Genomic DNA, 16970 nt, shown 5'->3' on the forward strand with positions numbered 1-16970 from the left:
TCACACAGATACTGGGCATGATATTATCCTGTCTTCTAACATCACACTGATGATCAAAAATACAAAATAGAGAGCAAACATAGTGAGCCCTAGTATTTTGTTCATTTTCCATTTACATAAAGCAATTGAGATGATAACAAATAGAAGCATGAGAAAAAGCAGAACGATAGCACAAAACAAACCATTACTACTGACTGCAACAGGACTGAATCCGTTGAAGACTGAATATAGAAACCAAGGAACTGGCAAACTGCAAGAAAAGGAAAAGTAATTGAAATAAATGCTTGAAGGCAGGTCATTTTCTGCATTATAAATAAGCAATTTTTCTAAACTCTTACAGGAAAAAATGCATAGTTGCATTCAGTGTAACTCAGCATAAATCTAAAATTGATGTTGTTGGTGTGGAAAAATCGCATTTGGATAATGCTTGTACTGTCATAATGCGATACAATAGTCTAAAAGGGTTTTCAAAATAATGACTGTGAATTAAGTGTCTCAGCATGCTCTCAAAAAGGAGAAGGTTCTGATGCTTTATTGATGAAAGATACTGGCGCAGATACAGAGCCTTGGCTGCAGAGAATCTGAATGCCTCTGAGTGACCGGATGAGTATTCAGCCTGTAAATATTCAGTGTTGGCCTAAGAGGAGTAGCATTTTGTCCCAGAAAATCAGTTTCCTGTTGATTCAGAACTTAGGGAAGACGATAGTGCACAGTATGAAATGGCACTGTTATTTTAAGCTGCAGAACAATGCCTTGAATGAGGTGCAACTTCATATTCATTCTGCGCTGGGTTGCTAAAATCTATCTTTCCTGATTTGGTTAAGTTTTCTAAGAAGAAATAGGTGTAACTGGTGGTCTGACTGTCCTTCAGTTAGGTGCAGATGAAATGAAATTAACTGAAACATTTCTTCAGTTTAAAAACAGTGTTTTGTCTTTTGGAAGAACTGCATCTTTCAGCATGGAACTAATACTCACCCAACAGTGATATCGAAGATATTGCTGCCTACAGAACTGGAGACAGCCATGTCACCTAAGCCTTTCCGTGCAACAATGACACTGGTGATAAGGTCAGGGATCGACGTTCCTGCTGCCAGTATGGTTAACCCCATAATTTCCTCTGATATCCCAATTGTTTCACCAACCTAATAGAACAGCAACAAAGTAAATTAGGGCTGTTCATTTTGGAGCACAGAATGTAATCTCACTGCCTTCTAGGTTTTGTGCCATATTTGAATTGAAATATTTTTCATTCCCTTAGCCCTTTTCATTTGTGGTAGCATGTTGTGTGGGATGAAAAACTACATTTAAGTTAGTTAAGTTAGTTTGTTAACCTCAGATTTGTTTTCCATACTATATGTCACAGTGATCATCTGATCACAGTTTTACCAAGGCCAAGCAAGGTGAAGTCAGTTACAGCCTAACACGTTCTTGTGTCCTACAATTGCCTCTTCTGCATGTATTTCATTTTTCCTTTTGCAAATTTAACATCATCTCTGTATGGAAAATCTTAGCAATTAACTATGTTGTGGATGTGCAATGAGCCACTTGATACAAAGTGTGGGTCTGAATCTACAAGGCACAAACTTCTATTGCCGGGGCTCCAAGTGCATATTAAGGCAGTTGGAGTTGAAATTACTTCACAGCTTCTAGAACCTGTGTTATCCTGGAACTGCAATTAGAGAAGGGGTAATTTTATTCCACACACTTTCATTTATCAATTAAAAGTATTAAGGTAAATTTTGATGGCACTTTTCCTTTCACTGATGTGCAACTTCCCTTGGAAGCTTTTCAAAGAAAACCTTTTGTCAAATCAAAAAGAGTGAAACTGAGAATTCCCTTTTGGATTCTGACAGAAAGTTTCTACTGTTTTGATGGATGACTGCAGCTGCAATTCATCAGGTAAAATGCCCCAGCGACAATCCGCTCCTTGTCTTAACATCTACTTGTTCTGAAATGATCTTGTTTGCAGACGGAAAATAAATCCCTCACCTGATGAGCCCACCACACCATGAGGTAAGAGAATGCTGCAATCCAGATGATGGACCCGAAAAATGTGATGACAAAGAATTTTTTTGAATCCTGTTAAAATCAAGTTTGAAAATAAAAACATGAAGTTTCAGGAAGGTTAACAATCCTCGGTGAAAACTGTTCACATGGAGTGCTGTAATCAACTGTTTGATATAGAACTTGGTCTTTGTGGGTTTTTTGACAACTTTATTAGATGACCAACTGTTGCTAGTTGTTAATTACTTTAATTAAGTCTCTGGAACTATGCTGTGCTACAGCTGGGGCTTCTTTTCTGCTCTCTGCAGCATTAACAGTGATTAATGTATAAGACTCTTGACATGGAAGAACAGAATGGGGGAATCTTGCTAAGAAGTCTTTAGCTCAAATATGAGCTAAAGATACAAATATGGTAGCAGAAGAAAAATGGATTCTTACTGGGTTTCTGACATCGGGTATCGTGCTCCACAGAGGGAAGACAATGGGAAAGAGGAAGAGGTAAATTGCTTGTTTTTTCCTGGTTTCTGGCCATTCAAGAGATAATGGTTCATCGTTTTCTTCATCATCTGTGCTGTCATCATCACTGTCATCCTCACTGTCAGAGCTGCTGTCTTCTGAGTTATCACTGTCTGAAGGGGGCTGTAGGTCAGGAAAAAAAAAGCAATATGCTTCACTCTCACAAGGAGCTGTGCAGCACTTATTCCCCATGACCGTGCTGTGGCTGAGGGCAGCCAGAGCCCGCATCTTGTTACTCTGGCACAAAATCCAGGTCTACCCTATTTTGGTGCAGGTGCCTGTCTTGTGATCCTGTTAACTATTTTGTATAAGTCAACTAGAATGAACTCTTAAAGTTTTAACACTAGTAGGAGATTGGCTGTCTTTGACAACCTTTCCTCATCAAAACAACCACATTACAGAATTGGAAGGGGGGATGAGGGAAATAAAGCACAAAAACATGCTGATGACCAGACTGATTCACTTTCCCTTGTCCTGGAGTTGCCTTCTGACCTCATTGGAGTCAACTGAGGAGAAAATATTATACAGGAACAGCTGGTGTCATGTTTTAGGCCGAGGTTGTCTTCGGTCATAAGCCTGAACCTCTAAAACAACTCCTTATGTTACTTCATCACTACACACACAGTCTACTTAAAGTTGCTAATTATGAGAAACATGCTGGGTTTTACCCCAGAAGCCCTGAGCTCTTATTGCCTATGATCCGTTATTTAATACCTGCCCATCCTGTGGTGTGTTCTCCTTCTGTTTGTCTTTGCTGGGTTCAGAGTCACTGGCAGGAGTTACCTGGATGGGCTTCTGTGGTGCCTGCTTCTCTTCTGCAAAAAGGAGTAAGAAGGGGCAGTGATTTTAGTCATGTTAGCATGATCACCTTTATCTGCGGGTGAGTTAGTTTGTGCCAGAAACATGAAATACTTCATGTTAAACCCAGGCCAATGGCTGATGCTTTCTGTTTGTCGTCCTTGCCTACTGTGAATCACTGTTCTTAAAAGGAGGTAGAAGCTGGTCCACCTGCTGCCAGTGGTCTTAGGAGCATCAAGGCATTGCTCTGAAACTGCCCTAAGAGGCACATATGCAGTAACAGGGGAATGCTAATTATCTGATCTCTGCCTGGTTGTTATTGGCTTCAGTCTGGATTCTGAAGCCTTTAGTAGAGCTGTTCTCTAAAGCCAGAAGGATATAAAGCTTTACTCCCCTTTGTTTCTAGTAGAGCACAGCCCTCTCCAGGGAACACTTTGAGGCCTCTGAGAAATGACAGCTAAGTGCTAGCAGACGTTAATCCCCAGTCATCTGATACATACTCAAATGCAAATAGAGAAGTACTGATGCATACAGGAAAAAATCTTCAATGTTCTCTGTGCTGTTCTCATGTTAACCTGTGTTAATCACATTATCCTCAGAATTCTACCTGGTTGGGGAATTATAGGGTATTTTATGCTGAGCTGGGTAAGTTGATCCAGTGTCTCTCACAACTCCAGTAAGGAGCAAGTTTAGAGGGAGTTTTTCAGAAACATTTTTTCATGTGTGTTTGGGATTTCTGGAGCAAGGTCCTACAAGAGTAGACATGGAATACTTTCAGCCAAAGTGGCAGCACCTATTGATAATGCACAGCCCTGTCCGTGCACCAGATAATTCTGTGGAAGGTGTCAAAGAATGGAAGTTCATGGTCAATGAAGTCAATGTGGTGTCGGTAGTCTGCACAAGAATTTGTCTCTTAATATTTTCCTCAAGTTTGTTTTCACTCTCGTGGGTGATGCTCAGCGTTGTTAGGTACACAGGTGACTCATTGCAGCAGCGTGCTTGTGGAGGTGGGACCTTCCACATAACCGTTATTGTTTGCTTTTTCTTTTTCCAAATCACCAACAGCACAGGTCTGTGGTGTAGCATAGGCCAGCTGCTGCCTCCAAACTACTCAAAGTCTGTCTATCAGTAGTGAAATAGTAAGAACTATTCAAAGGGAGGACGTACAGGCACTAAGGGTGGTTTTAGAGAATATCAGTGTGGCTTTTCTCTGAGGAGGAATCTTCTGTACTATTCTGCAGCTGTGCCAAATTTCTAGGCTAAAAGCTAAAACTTTGGTTTAAAGAACACATCTACCAAAGATGAGCAGCACAGCAACTTCCAAGTACTTTCTGTTTGAATCCTACCCCAAGAGCTACTTGTCCTGTAGGAATGGCTTTTACTGCCCACTGTTATTGTATATTGATTGATTTCTGCTGCATTATTACAGCAGCCACCTGTGACCAGTAATAACAGAAAAATCTGTGTCATACTGTAGTGTTTCTTTGCCAGCCCCTGAGCGCTCATTGCTGTGAATGCGTGGGATTTCAGTGCAAAACAAAGCAAATGATATTGACATTTCTTGCACTCACCTTCTGGTTTTGTTCCTTGCCCAGCCCGAGAGTCAGTCTTGACCTTGGCTATATTACTCAGGATATCAACCCTGTCTTTAAATTTTGCTGTGAATGAGAAAGATGCATTGTCAGCTATGGGAGAACAGGAGCAGTTTTGATGCAATATCATTCTGTTCCCAAAGGGCAGCTGATTTTGTTCATGCTAGATTACGTGCAAACTAAAAATGGATACCTTCTTTGTGCCACATGGCTTTACTGTGCTGCTGCTGATGACCTGATTGTGAGGAAAATGGAAAACCTTCTATCTTCTTCATGATATTTCAAAGTATATGCGAATGTCATCCCTGCCAGTGAGACTCTCCAGAACTTAATCTAAGTTTATGGTATCCGGTTTCAAGGCGGTCCAGGCTATTCTGAAAAGGACCGACTGAATGGTCGTCTTCACCGGTGCTGTGTCCCACTCTGTATTTCTGGCCCTGATGAGAACTTTTCCTGCTGCAGCCAATGCTGCGCTCAGCTGAGCTGCTTTATTATAGTTTTACAAGGAACTCTGAAACTCTCTGTGTTTACCTGTGCAGCCTGCTGTAGGGAGCCTGCTTTGCAGAGGAGTTGGACTCGATGTTCTCTACAGGTTCCTTTCAACTCCTACAATTCTGTGAATCTGTGATTCTGTCTCTATAGTTTGATGTTGACTCAAGTGTCTTATTTCCTACTCTTGCTGAAAATGAGCCAGTCCCCAGCTCAGAGGAAAGCTTTGCTTTGCTCTGAGCTTTATCCTCTTCTCAGCTGCCTGCCCAGTGACCAAGCAGATGGAAGCAGATGGTCACAGGTTTTGTGTGTGGATGTGGCTACCAGAAATCGGCTGTGTTCTGCCTCGCTTGTGCGTGAGGCTGTAAATTAATTTCCTCTGGAAGTTTTATTGCACTGACTTAATCTCCTGTACTGTTGACTGAGCAACCAGAATGTGCTGTTGTTGCTTGCTTCAAGGGCATGGTTCTGTCACTTTATTCACCACTGTGAGATGGAGCTCATCGAAATAGCAGCTCTAAGCCATGTGGGCAGGTCAAGTTCTGAGCTGAACCTTGTGGAAAAACAGTGGATTTCAGACATGTCCAATAATTGTCCCTGGCTCTGACATTAAGGTCTCTGGAGATGAGTCCTAGTCTGGTGCGATTCCTGTTATCATCTGAGAAGCATTTTTCAGCAGGTGAGTGGCTAGAGAGGGGAAATGATAAGCTCTCCTCCTAGGAAAAGCTGCTGGGACTGAGGAGCCCAGCTCTCCCTTCCACTTGCTACTCTTGAAGCCTAGAGAGGGGATGTGAAGCTTTGTTTTCCCCCTCCTACTGCTGCTAAGCACAAGCACTCTCACCTACACAAGGCAGTGAGGTGACTTTCTGCTCGCAGATTCCTTGAACCGCTGGCCCCCACTCCTCTATTCAGCTTTTCCTAGAAGCTGCCACAAAAGCTCCTGTCAAGGTCAGAGCGGTCAGGCCCAGCCTGCAGGAGATTACACAAACCCCAGCTGCTGGTTCATGCCATCACCTGGGCACAGGCTGTTAGCACCGACCCAAGCAGAGCCTGTGACCCTCCATGTTAGGGATAAACAGCTTAGGCCCAGGGCGCTATCCAGTTCTCATCAGATCAGCCTCATTTAAAAAGGTGTTAATGCCTCTGACACACATTCTGTGCAGGATGTATTGAAACTGGAGGAAGAGATGGCTGTAAGCCTCCAGATCTGCAGGTCAGCTTGGCAGAGGGGTAGCTGTCAGCTCAGCTCCTGCCAGTGTTCAGGATTAGCTCAGCCAAGCAGGGCAGCATGCTACTGCAACAACATGGGTCCTGTTGTGGCCAAGCACTTGTTTTTGAGGGCAGTGCCCATGGTCCTGTGGGCGGTGTGTGTGTGTCAGTGCAGTCACTTGGCTTGACTTCAACACTGGGTATTGTCAGCTTCCAGGAACTTGCACAGGGGGCTGTCTCTTTGAGTTCCATGAAGTTTGCACTGTGTGCTTCCCAGTCCGCTCAGCTGCTGCACCAGTGGGTCTCCAGCTGTCTTTTTGTTGCTGTCTTTTTCTTACTGCTTTTTAAGCATTCATTCTGCTGGAAACTCTGCCAGCTGGTCTGAAAGTGCCTTGCACAGGGCATGGCTACATCCAGAAGCACTGAGATGGCCCTCAGGCAAGTTTACTCCAAGCCTGCATCCAGGCTGTGCTTGGCGTTGCAGGTGAGCTTCTGCCTTGGGTCCAGCTCTGGTATTTAGCTCATTCTTTGGTTCTGGTATTTAGCCCATCAGGACTAACTTACGCTATGAGCAATGGGGAGGATTTTTTAAAATATGACCTAAACCTGAGGGACATGAGAGTTCTGCTATCCTGAAAGTGCAAGTAAAAAGGATCTTGTGATTATTTTTGGTCCTTTTCTCCTTCTTAACACAAGTGATTGATTGCTAAAGATGCAACTGCGGCTGCCTGACTGCCTCCTGTCTTTGAGCTGAGCTCTGGCCTGCAGCACTGCTTGCTGCTTTATTCTGGTCTGATTTCCAAAATTAATAGCTCTTTAACTGGGACATAGTGAGGGTAGGCAGCTGTGATAACCTTGCTGCTGGATCCTTTGCCTTCATATAAAAGTAAAATCAGATTTGTCCTCTGTATGACTAGAGTGCAAAGAATAACCTCATGGTAAAACATGGGGTTCAGAAATGATTCCTTGGTCTTCCAAAAATCCTTGCTGCCTTTAACTCCTCAGCAGTTCCCTCTGGTGTCTAGCTTGGGAGATCTTGAAAAGGCCTCATACTGTGCTTCTACACAGCGTCTGAGAAAGTGAGGAAAAATCTGAAGTTGCTAGAAGTTCCTCATTTTAAGAAAGGTAGTCTGAAAAGATGGGCTTCTGCCAAAAATACACTTCAGAATGCAGTGTAAGTGTTCAAACTTCTAAAGCATCTAGTCAGTTAAAATGCCTCGTCTCCTCCAGACACAGAGAAAGACTTAAATTATGATCCTTTCTTAATACCAAATAAATAAATAAATAAAAATCAAACATTAATTAACCCACTGTTCAAGTGAGAAATTTTGTTTCAAAAGGGGTGTTGAACCAGGAACAGCGAAACAAAGTTTGTACTTCAGACTTTACTTCATCTCTAAGATCCTGGACTCTGTAAGTTGGTTTGGCAGGCCTGGTGCTGTCAGTCTGACACAGACTTGAGAGCTCTGGCTGCTTTGAAACAGCTTCTGTGCAGCCGAAGTACAAGGCAACTGCAGCATAAGGAAGGAAACTCCCCGGAGATCCTACCTGCACTAGGTTAAGTCAGGAACTGCTGAGAGATGGTTGGCAATCTTTTGTAGAGTTCTTTAGTGTAGCCTCTAAGTGCATGATGCTATAGGCTTTGGCAAGAAGCAACAAGGATCCTTGAGGATACAGGCTTCTTTGGGGTTGTTTTTATGCTGCAACCTAATTACAGATAGTGGTGTGTGTGCTGCAAAAAAGAAGGACTTAATGGGTGGGAACCAGTTGTCCTGAGGATACCGAAGGGCAGCAGTGATATTAAATCCAAGGCTGGGTTTGCAGCTGTAAAACATCCTTTTCAGTTACCCTGGGGAAATCTCTTCATCTTTTTGGCAGGGATCCTCAAAGCACTTCAGTGGCTCAGTCAGAACTGATTCTTTTTCTCCAGACTACCTTTTCTTTAGTTATGAATCTACCAGGGCAAGGAGCATCTCCTGCACAATACAAAGTACCTGGAACTCTGGGTCTTTGATTTCAAGTGCTGTGCTGTTGTAATATCAATAATTTTCTTCACAATTATCTTTTCCAAGGAGCTGTTTCTGCTCCAGCAGTGCTGAGTAGAACAGGCACGCACCCAGAGCAGAGGTTAACTCTGCGTCATTATTATAGCAAAGAGTCTAAGGAATAACAACCTTCTGGAGAGACTGAAAGCCATCCTCACTGTTGCCCTTAGACTTGCCTAAGTGTGTAAGATCACACTCCCATCTAGTGGCTGCGGCACACAGACAGGAACTCAAAGTCTGCCTGGATAAAAGCAAAGGCGAAGCTCTCCTTTAAAGACAACATCCCAGCCGCCCCTTAGTCACAGTTATCCATTCTTATAGACTGGTAACGAAAAGCCCCCACCATGTGCTCTGTGCTGAGCTGCTTGGGGCAGCGCTGCGGTTCTCTTCTTGGCCTGGGCCCGCAGGATTCCTGCTGGGAGTCACACACAACTGAGGACACCAGCCTGTACAAAGGCATGCAGAGGCGCAAGAAGGATGAGGAGTCAGAAGTTCTCTTGGTTGCAGCAGTCCCTCAGGTCTGGCACTGCATGATGCTGAATCAAGTGGCACATCTCTCATAGATTTCTGGTTTTGTCCATGTGCTGTTGATACAATATTCTGTGGGGAGCAGGAAGCACTACAGCAAACCCTGATGAATTTAGCTCTTGTTAGGCTATGGTTAGTAATTTGATGGGTGCTATTACTAAAAGTTTGTCGAAGGGAACACTTACTTGTCTTGTTGTCCTTATAAAGCCTCTTTAGTTCCCTCAATCAGTTTGTGCTGCTGGGATTTTGATCTGGAGAGTCCTTTTTGTAACCTCACTGATAGACACGAGAGGTGTTTATCTGCTTAGCTTCAATCTCCCTTTGAATGGACAAATGATAATCTCTTTAGAACAAGTAGGGCAGTGGAGGGGCAAGGCATGTGCTGAGCTAGGAAGGAAAAATCTTAAAAAAAAAAAAAAAAAAAAAAAAAAAAAAAAAAAAAAGCAAGCTTCTCTTTTTTTGTTTTTAAACTTTCTTTAGAATTTCTTGGAAAATGAAACAAGGTAGAGTATTAGAAAATTGTGTTCAAAGGCACACACATCTCTGGAGATGTGGCTTCCTGCAACCTGGACTGTTTAGAAGGTGTGAAATAGTCCTGAGCTCCAACCTTTAGGCCCTGTGGAGTTGGCCCGCTGCCTGCAAAGTACTGTGAGTAACAACACAGGATGGTTTGGATTGGTTGGAAAGGACCTTAAAGATCACCCAGTTCCATTCTCTGTTCTGAGGGCAAGGATACCTTTCACTTACCTTTGGTCAAATACCGGAACAGGCTTCTTACAGAGGTGGGCAATGCCCCATGCCTGTCAGCATTCAAGAGATGTTTGGACAATGCCCTCGTTGATATGCTTTGACTTCTGGCTAGCCCTGAAGAAATTATTCAGTTGGACCAGATGATCTTTAAAGGTTCCTTCCACCTGAACTACTCTATTCTATTCTACTTAATCACATTCTGAAACAGGGTACAGTTTGCTATGGCAGTGATAATGCAATGTGGTGTTGCAGGTGGGCATTTAGAAGTCCTCAGAAGTGGTCCAAGTCACACACACGTTACTTTAACCATCGTAATTGGAACCTGCTGTGTGTTTTAAACTTCACCTGGGATTTTAATTACCATCCGAAAGATAATTTTTCAAGGTTTTGACTACTTTTTCCTCTTCTTCAGGTTTATGCCTTGTGAGGGACTTGTGTACAGCTGAGGAAATGCACAGGTAAGGGGCTCCTCCCATGTGAATTTCCCAGTTTTAAATGAGGCTGATATGTTGAGCCAACCCTTTCCTGAAGGGCTGTCAGATGGAAAGCCCAGATAGAAAGCTGATTCCACCTCTCTATGTTCAGTGATGCTGCCTTCCACCAGCGAAAGACATGCCTCCATTAAGCTGCTCTGTGATAAAGGCTCTAAGATGAAGCCCCTCACAGGTGGAGCATTCACTCACCTCCTGCCAGGGGGTCCAGTGTGTGGATCATGAGTTGGAAGATGGTGCTGCGCATTTGAGAGTTGTGCAGGGAGGCCGAGCTGCTGCCTCGCTGTAAGGCTGTTGTTGGCTATGGAAAGGTACAACGCAACAATCAGTAGCAATTTCCTGCTCCAAGCATCTTCACTGTTGGTTCCCTCTGCACAGGGGATGCATTCATACAGAGGCTGATCTCCCCAGTGCACCTTGGATTTCAGATACCGTCTGCATGCAGGTTCACAGGATGGCTGTCGGTACCAGCTGCTCATAGCAAGATACACGCTCCTGAGTTAATGGGCCAGGCTGTCCTTTGATGCAGTGAGTTTTCACTGACTCAGCATCAGTACAATGTTATGATTGTAATAAAGCATGCAGTGATTTTAGTCATAATTAATAATAATAATTGATAATAGTAGATTTGTATGCTGTTCCAAGGTACACTACAGTGGTTTCAAATGTCCTAACTTAAATTGAAGGCTCTCAAGCTCTGTTTTTACTGTCAATACTACAGTCCTAATGAGCTTTTGACTGAACATTAATTAGTACAGGTAGGTTAAAGGCGTAGAGGAACAAATAGCATACCCATGAGGAAGCTAACACCTGTTTTGTTATGTACATGTGCAGCCAATGGATCACTGAATGCAGTGACTGGCCAGCCAAGGAAGGACAAAGTGGCAGGAATTCAATCAGGAGCAGAGCAATTGGCTCTCTTGCTATAGGGAAGAACAGACACTACCTCTGCCCTGGGAGCCTGGGAGGAAAATCTGCCATGAAAGCAGGTAAGAAAAGCTATGATCTGAATTCTCCTCTGTCTGTTTCACCCTGTTTAAAATGTAGTACTAACAGCACTCTGCTAGTCAATTACCACTTGGGCAGTCTGTCTCTTAGTTGTTTTAAAATTCCTTTGAGGACCCAACTCAGCCAGGTGTCTTCTTAATCAAACTGTGAATACTGTGCCAAGAACTGCTGGTTCTTTGCGTGAAATAGGATTTAGTCCAGGTTTCTTGACACAGAAGACAACACTGTTGTTCAAAGCCTGACACAGGGAGGGGTTCAAAATATGACTTATTATCCTGGCTAAGTTGCGTAGACCTACCTGCAGCTTCTTCCCATCTGCTTGCATTGTTCCATCCTCTGCAGCTGCCACGCTGCTTTTCTGTGTATAAAAAAGAATGAAAACCTTTGAATGCCATTACCACTTCACCTGCTCTTACGGGATCTATGGGTCGCTCTTCAGACTAATGTCTGAATTGAAGGTGCACAATCAAAAGAAACGACTATGCACGAACACTACTGAAAGTACCAAAGCCGTGTGCTTTCCCTAAACCAACACAGCCTCTGAGGGAAGTGGGATTCTGTCTGCAACCACTCAGTGAGGATGTAGCTATCCAGAAACAGAAATGTTCCTCTACCTCCTGTTCCTTGTAGATGTACACAGCCACAGATTTCATCCCCAAACATCTGCATCCTGACTTCTCTTCTCTCAAAGGCAGAGTGAAAACAGAAAGATGTGTCGTCTTCCAGTGATTAGCATTACTTTCCATAAAAGTACTTTATTTTCCCCAGGGGTTATTTCCAGCAGCAGTATGTCATGCCATTATATCCTAATGTGAATTCTTTGTAGGCTTAAAAGGCAAGAATTTTGTTTTTTCTCTGAGTCTAAAGGGATGGGCTTATGTCTTTATGATTGGTGATAGACAGTGGTGCAGCATGGCTGTGGGCTTTAAGGACTCCAAGCCATGAACCCTGGCTGAAAGGCAGACTAACAGGAGGGAAAAAAGACTCTTAATTTTGTGTGCCTTCAATTATCTTTACCACTTTTCCTTCCTTTCCTTAATTCGTTAAATTATATGAAGAGAGTGCCAAGACCAGAAGGGACAAAACATGTTTGAATGCCAGTGAGACACATCTGAATGGTAAAGCGTGCCAGTGCCAGAGAACAGCTTTACATCTAACAGTCTGCTCCACATCTGGCAGTAGTACAGCCAAGAGAATTAAGTGGCAGCAGGAGAAGGAGGAACGGCTGAGGGGGAGGAATTGAACAGGCAGACTCAGATTCCAAGTGCTCTGGCCCACACGTCCTGACCAGATCTACCAGATTGAAAGGGTAACTGGCTCTGGCAACAGCCTTCAGATGCTGTCTTTTTGTAGGCAATCGTGTCTTCCTTCGAAAGATGGTGGGCAAAGGGCCCTGGTCTCAAACTTTGAGAAAGTAATTACAGCCACAGACCTTCTTGTCTGTGCACCAGGAACATAAGGAATTGTGTCTCTGACACAGCTGTGGTTAATACATAGAAACAGGATTTGGGCATTTTGATCCTGTGACTGAATGCTGACTGGGAGCAGTGGCAATGGCTGTGGAAGGCTGCCAGACCCCTTTCTCTGCTGCAGACTGGTAACAAGTGATACCACCAGCATCACAGTAACACACCTAAACTCAAAATGGGAAAAGAGTTTCTTCCAACATCCCTCATCCACAAGAGGCTTGGAGATTGCCCATTACAGAAGCCTTTTTTTTTTTCTCTCCTGTTTGAGTATTGTCCAATCTTGTTTTCAGACTGACTTGTTCCTGAAAGTGTGTATGTGTCTTTTTTAATTCCTTCATAACCACTAAGTGAGCAAAATCTCATGTCTGTGTTTGGAAGATGCTAAGTGACCCCAACACATATGTTTAATAATTCCTAGGGCATTTAGTAGTGTTCTCTCTAATTGATTAGAATCTCTATTGTCTAGATTGTATTTCCTTCATTTTATATGATAATTATTAGCCAGCGTCTACATCCTGAGGACTCGAGTATGCACTTTGTGAAGAAGATGCAGTCTGGTTTTTTTGTGATTTATGATAGGATTAATTATTTCCAACTTGCCCTTTGAACAATAAGAACACCAACCTTTCGCATATGCTCTGCTGATGCTGCCTGCACAGCATTTAGCTTCTTGCTCAGCTCCTCCTTCACCCATTGCTCTAGAGACACGTTGTGTTTCATGGTGAACACATATGTGGCATAGGCAGTCAGTAAAAGGAGGCTTTCCCACCAATCAATGACACTGTCTAGGAAAAACAGGATGAGCATCAGTAAGTCTACAATGTAGAATGAGATGTCTCTAAATAAAGGCCACCATGTCAGGTGTAGTATCTCCCTTGAGAAGAGGGCACAGGTGCCAATGACAAAGAGGATATTAAACACCGCTGAGCCCACAATGGTACCGATGCCCACATTGCTGTGTGAGATGAAGACACCTATGAGGGAGGTGAAGAGTTCTGGTGCGGATCCACCTGCTGCCATGAAGGTGGCTCCAGCCACGTCTTCAGAGATCTGCAACTTCTCTGTGATCACTCCCAAAGCAGGGACAAAATACTCATCACACACTATGGCCAAGGCCACAAATACATACGTCATGCCAAAGATGTGAAGTACAACCCACCCTTGCCTCCGTTCTTCCACACTGAATAGGTCCTGGGGATATTCTCCTTTGGACTCATACACGGGCTTTTCATCTGGGTAGCTTTCACTGACATTTTCTCGCTGTGTTGTATCCTCTGCTGCAGCGATGGGCACAGTTGGCTCAGGATCAATATACACACAGTGCCTTATTTTGGGTGCTGCTGTGACATTGCTGGTTTTGGAAGTCTTGTTGCGGGAAGGCTCCCTGGAGGTCACTTTCACAGGGTCCTCGTGTTGGTGTGCAGTGAGAAGTGCTGGAATGGCAGAGGGGCTGAACTGGAGCTGATAGACAGAGAGGAGGGACACTGTGGCAAGGAAGAAAAAGATTCGGTTCCGTTGTAGCCGTCTTCTCCGTGGTAAATGCATTTCCTAAAGGTTCAAAAATCAGATCTGTGTCCAGAGCCACTTCTCTTGATCAACAGCTTGCCCTTATAGCCACCATTGGAGCTTCTAAGTGATCTTAAGCATCAGGAGTGAAACTGGGTGATATGAAGTGTAGAATCCTGTAAAGAAAGATCTAGCATTTAAAAAAAAAAAAACAACAAAAACTGCAACTTCCCATCATTATCTCGCAGAATGATTTTCTGTTTTTCTGTAAATGGAAATGGGATTCAATTCAAATAATCTCAACTCTAACTTCAGGCTTCTGTTTTTTCATTTTTTTTTATGATGGGAGGCTATGTTGATTAATAAACGTAGGCTTAGCTTAATAAAGGCTGAGATGGTCCAATCTGAGCTGAATTCTGGTTCCACCTAATGATCACATCCAGCAGCTATTAAGGTTAGTGTTTTCAGTGGAATCACTGGTAATTCTGTAATGCTGATAATCGGATGAACTTTCTGCAGGAGGGAGGATAAGGCTTCTGTTAAGGAGCCTACTTGTGCTCTAAATTGCCAGAAGTGAAGAAGCTCTGAAGATGAGCCTATGCTGTAAAACTTCCTACCAAACAGACCAGTTATTCGCCTCAGTAACCTCAACAGGTGGATGAAAACTGTTTGCTACTTCCCAGTTACGCTGCTCTCTGGCTCTCCAGACTTGCACTCCCACAAACCAAGCAAATTGTGAGCTTTTCTCTTCCAGTTGGAAGAGAGCAAGAGGAAGGCTTGGTTCTAGTAATACTCAGAGTGCTGTGCATTCATGTTGTTTCTATGACTACATCTTTTCGAGCCCTTCTGTAGAAGCAGAACTGGCAAAGTGGAATTATAATCATACCTTTTATTAGGGGATAATTAGCATATCTTGCATAATTATTTGAACAGCATTTTGAAAGAGACAAATTATAAATGCTAGTGATAGAGCCTAGATCTGTGATAGTACAGAGGCAGTGACTAAGGGGTGGACGGAATTTACCCTTCAGCACTGCTGTGATTTTTTACCTTAGAATTTCACTCTTCATGGATTATTTTTTTTTTCCCTAGAGTGGTAATGTTGTTATCCTTCAGCTGGATGTGAATCGCAGTTTTGTAAGCCATTCTCAGGAAAGCTTTTCATGCAAATCAGTTCTCACTTACCCTCTTGCATAACACTCAGTGAAGTAATCAGCCTAAATTTCTTGCAAGACAGGCATTATTATCTTCTTTTAAATAGGGAGGATCACTAAGGCAATAGTAATTGAGGGTCATGGGAGTATCTAGATAAATAGATCACATAAGCTTTGCTTTTGATATGCAAAAAATACATTAACGTGCATATTGCAGAGTTGTGTAATACAGTATTCACCACAAATTGTGCATTGATACAGAGTAACCTTCCATAAGCAAAATGGAAGAGTGAAAAGAAAGACGCACAGAGAATGGAAGACTTGTGAATGCATGCCCCTGTTTAAACCTTCTTCAAAGACTATAACCAAAGGTAGGACGAACTGTTAAGAGCTCTCCAGCCTTTCAGCGGTATCTGACCGTCAGCCTTGTGGATAAAGCACTTTGTTTTTGAACTATATTGTCTCCTACAGGTCAACTCCCAGTCAGCTCTTTTCTCACTGGTTGGACTGTCTCAGTCAAAAAGATCTCAAGCAATCCTACAGACCTCCATGGCTTACCTTCCAGAGATGCAGTCCAAGAAGATGAGGAATACCAGCAGTTGAATGGAATTCTGGAAACTTTCTTGTCACTTAACATTGGGAGATGTTGGTGCAGAGAGAGGCAGATGAAAATGATCCCATTTTCGCTGTGCCTCTGCTAGCAGAGTGGTGAGGGGGGTCAGGTGTGAAGGACATATTAGTGGAGGAATAGCCAATCCACTTTAATACCTCCAGTCTCTAAGAAGATTAAGGAGTATTGTATAGATTTGGATCTATATCTGAAGCCAGTATCTTCGTCTACTACTACAGATTATTCTCAGTATAAGGGCAGGTGCTTATTTCCATTACAAACTATAATATAAAAGCATCAACTCTGAGGTATGTACCATTAGCTACGGACAGGAGCAGGCCACTGCTTGGATAATTCACATTGCTCCTTCGTGTGCTGCAGTAGTTGCTTCAAGACAACTTGCACACAGCTTTGCTCTGACAGGCTGGACCAGCAGATCTGCTGAGGCCACTTTTGCTGGCACAGTCGTGCTCCTTGCCAAAGACTTCATGGTCATATAGCTCCAATCAGCACATTTATTGCAGGGGAACTGGAAAATGCAGAGAAGCAAGCTGTTTTCTGAACAGCAGCAGTACACTCAGACTTTGCAACAGATGTCACTGATACCTCACCCTTACTCTGTATTTTCTGGAATGGAAGAAGGAGGTCCCTGAGCCCAGGGAATGCTTTTTTCATAACCTATTCTCTATATACAGTTATCTTTTTTAATCATTGCAGTACTCTTCCACAGTACTGGCATCAAATTATAGATGGTTCCTGATTTACTGATGAAGATACTATTATTCCAATTGTGCCAAATGC

At 43.2% G+C, this 16970-nt stretch overlaps 1 protein-coding gene across 1 annotated transcript; it reads right to left on the bottom strand.

Annotated features, from left to right (window-relative positions):
* On the bottom strand, positions 1–14444 carry SLC24A1 (solute carrier family 24 member 1; the record flags this gene model as incomplete). The annotated part of the gene is made up of 9 exons (XM_079540866.1): positions 1–250; positions 976–1142; positions 1990–2079; positions 2443–2643; positions 3235–3335; positions 4890–4976; positions 10615–10723; positions 11729–11788; positions 13524–14444. 9 exons carry the CDS (start codon positions 14442–14444, stop codon positions 1–3), a joined length of 1986 nt encoding a protein of 661 aa, XP_079396992.1.
* Positions 14445–16970: the final 2526 nt, after the last annotated feature.

Source organism: Tetrao urogallus (genome assembly GCF_951394365.1).
Source record: "Tetrao urogallus genome assembly, chromosome: 11".
NCBI lineage: Eukaryota > Metazoa > Chordata > Aves > Galliformes > Phasianidae > Tetrao > Tetrao urogallus.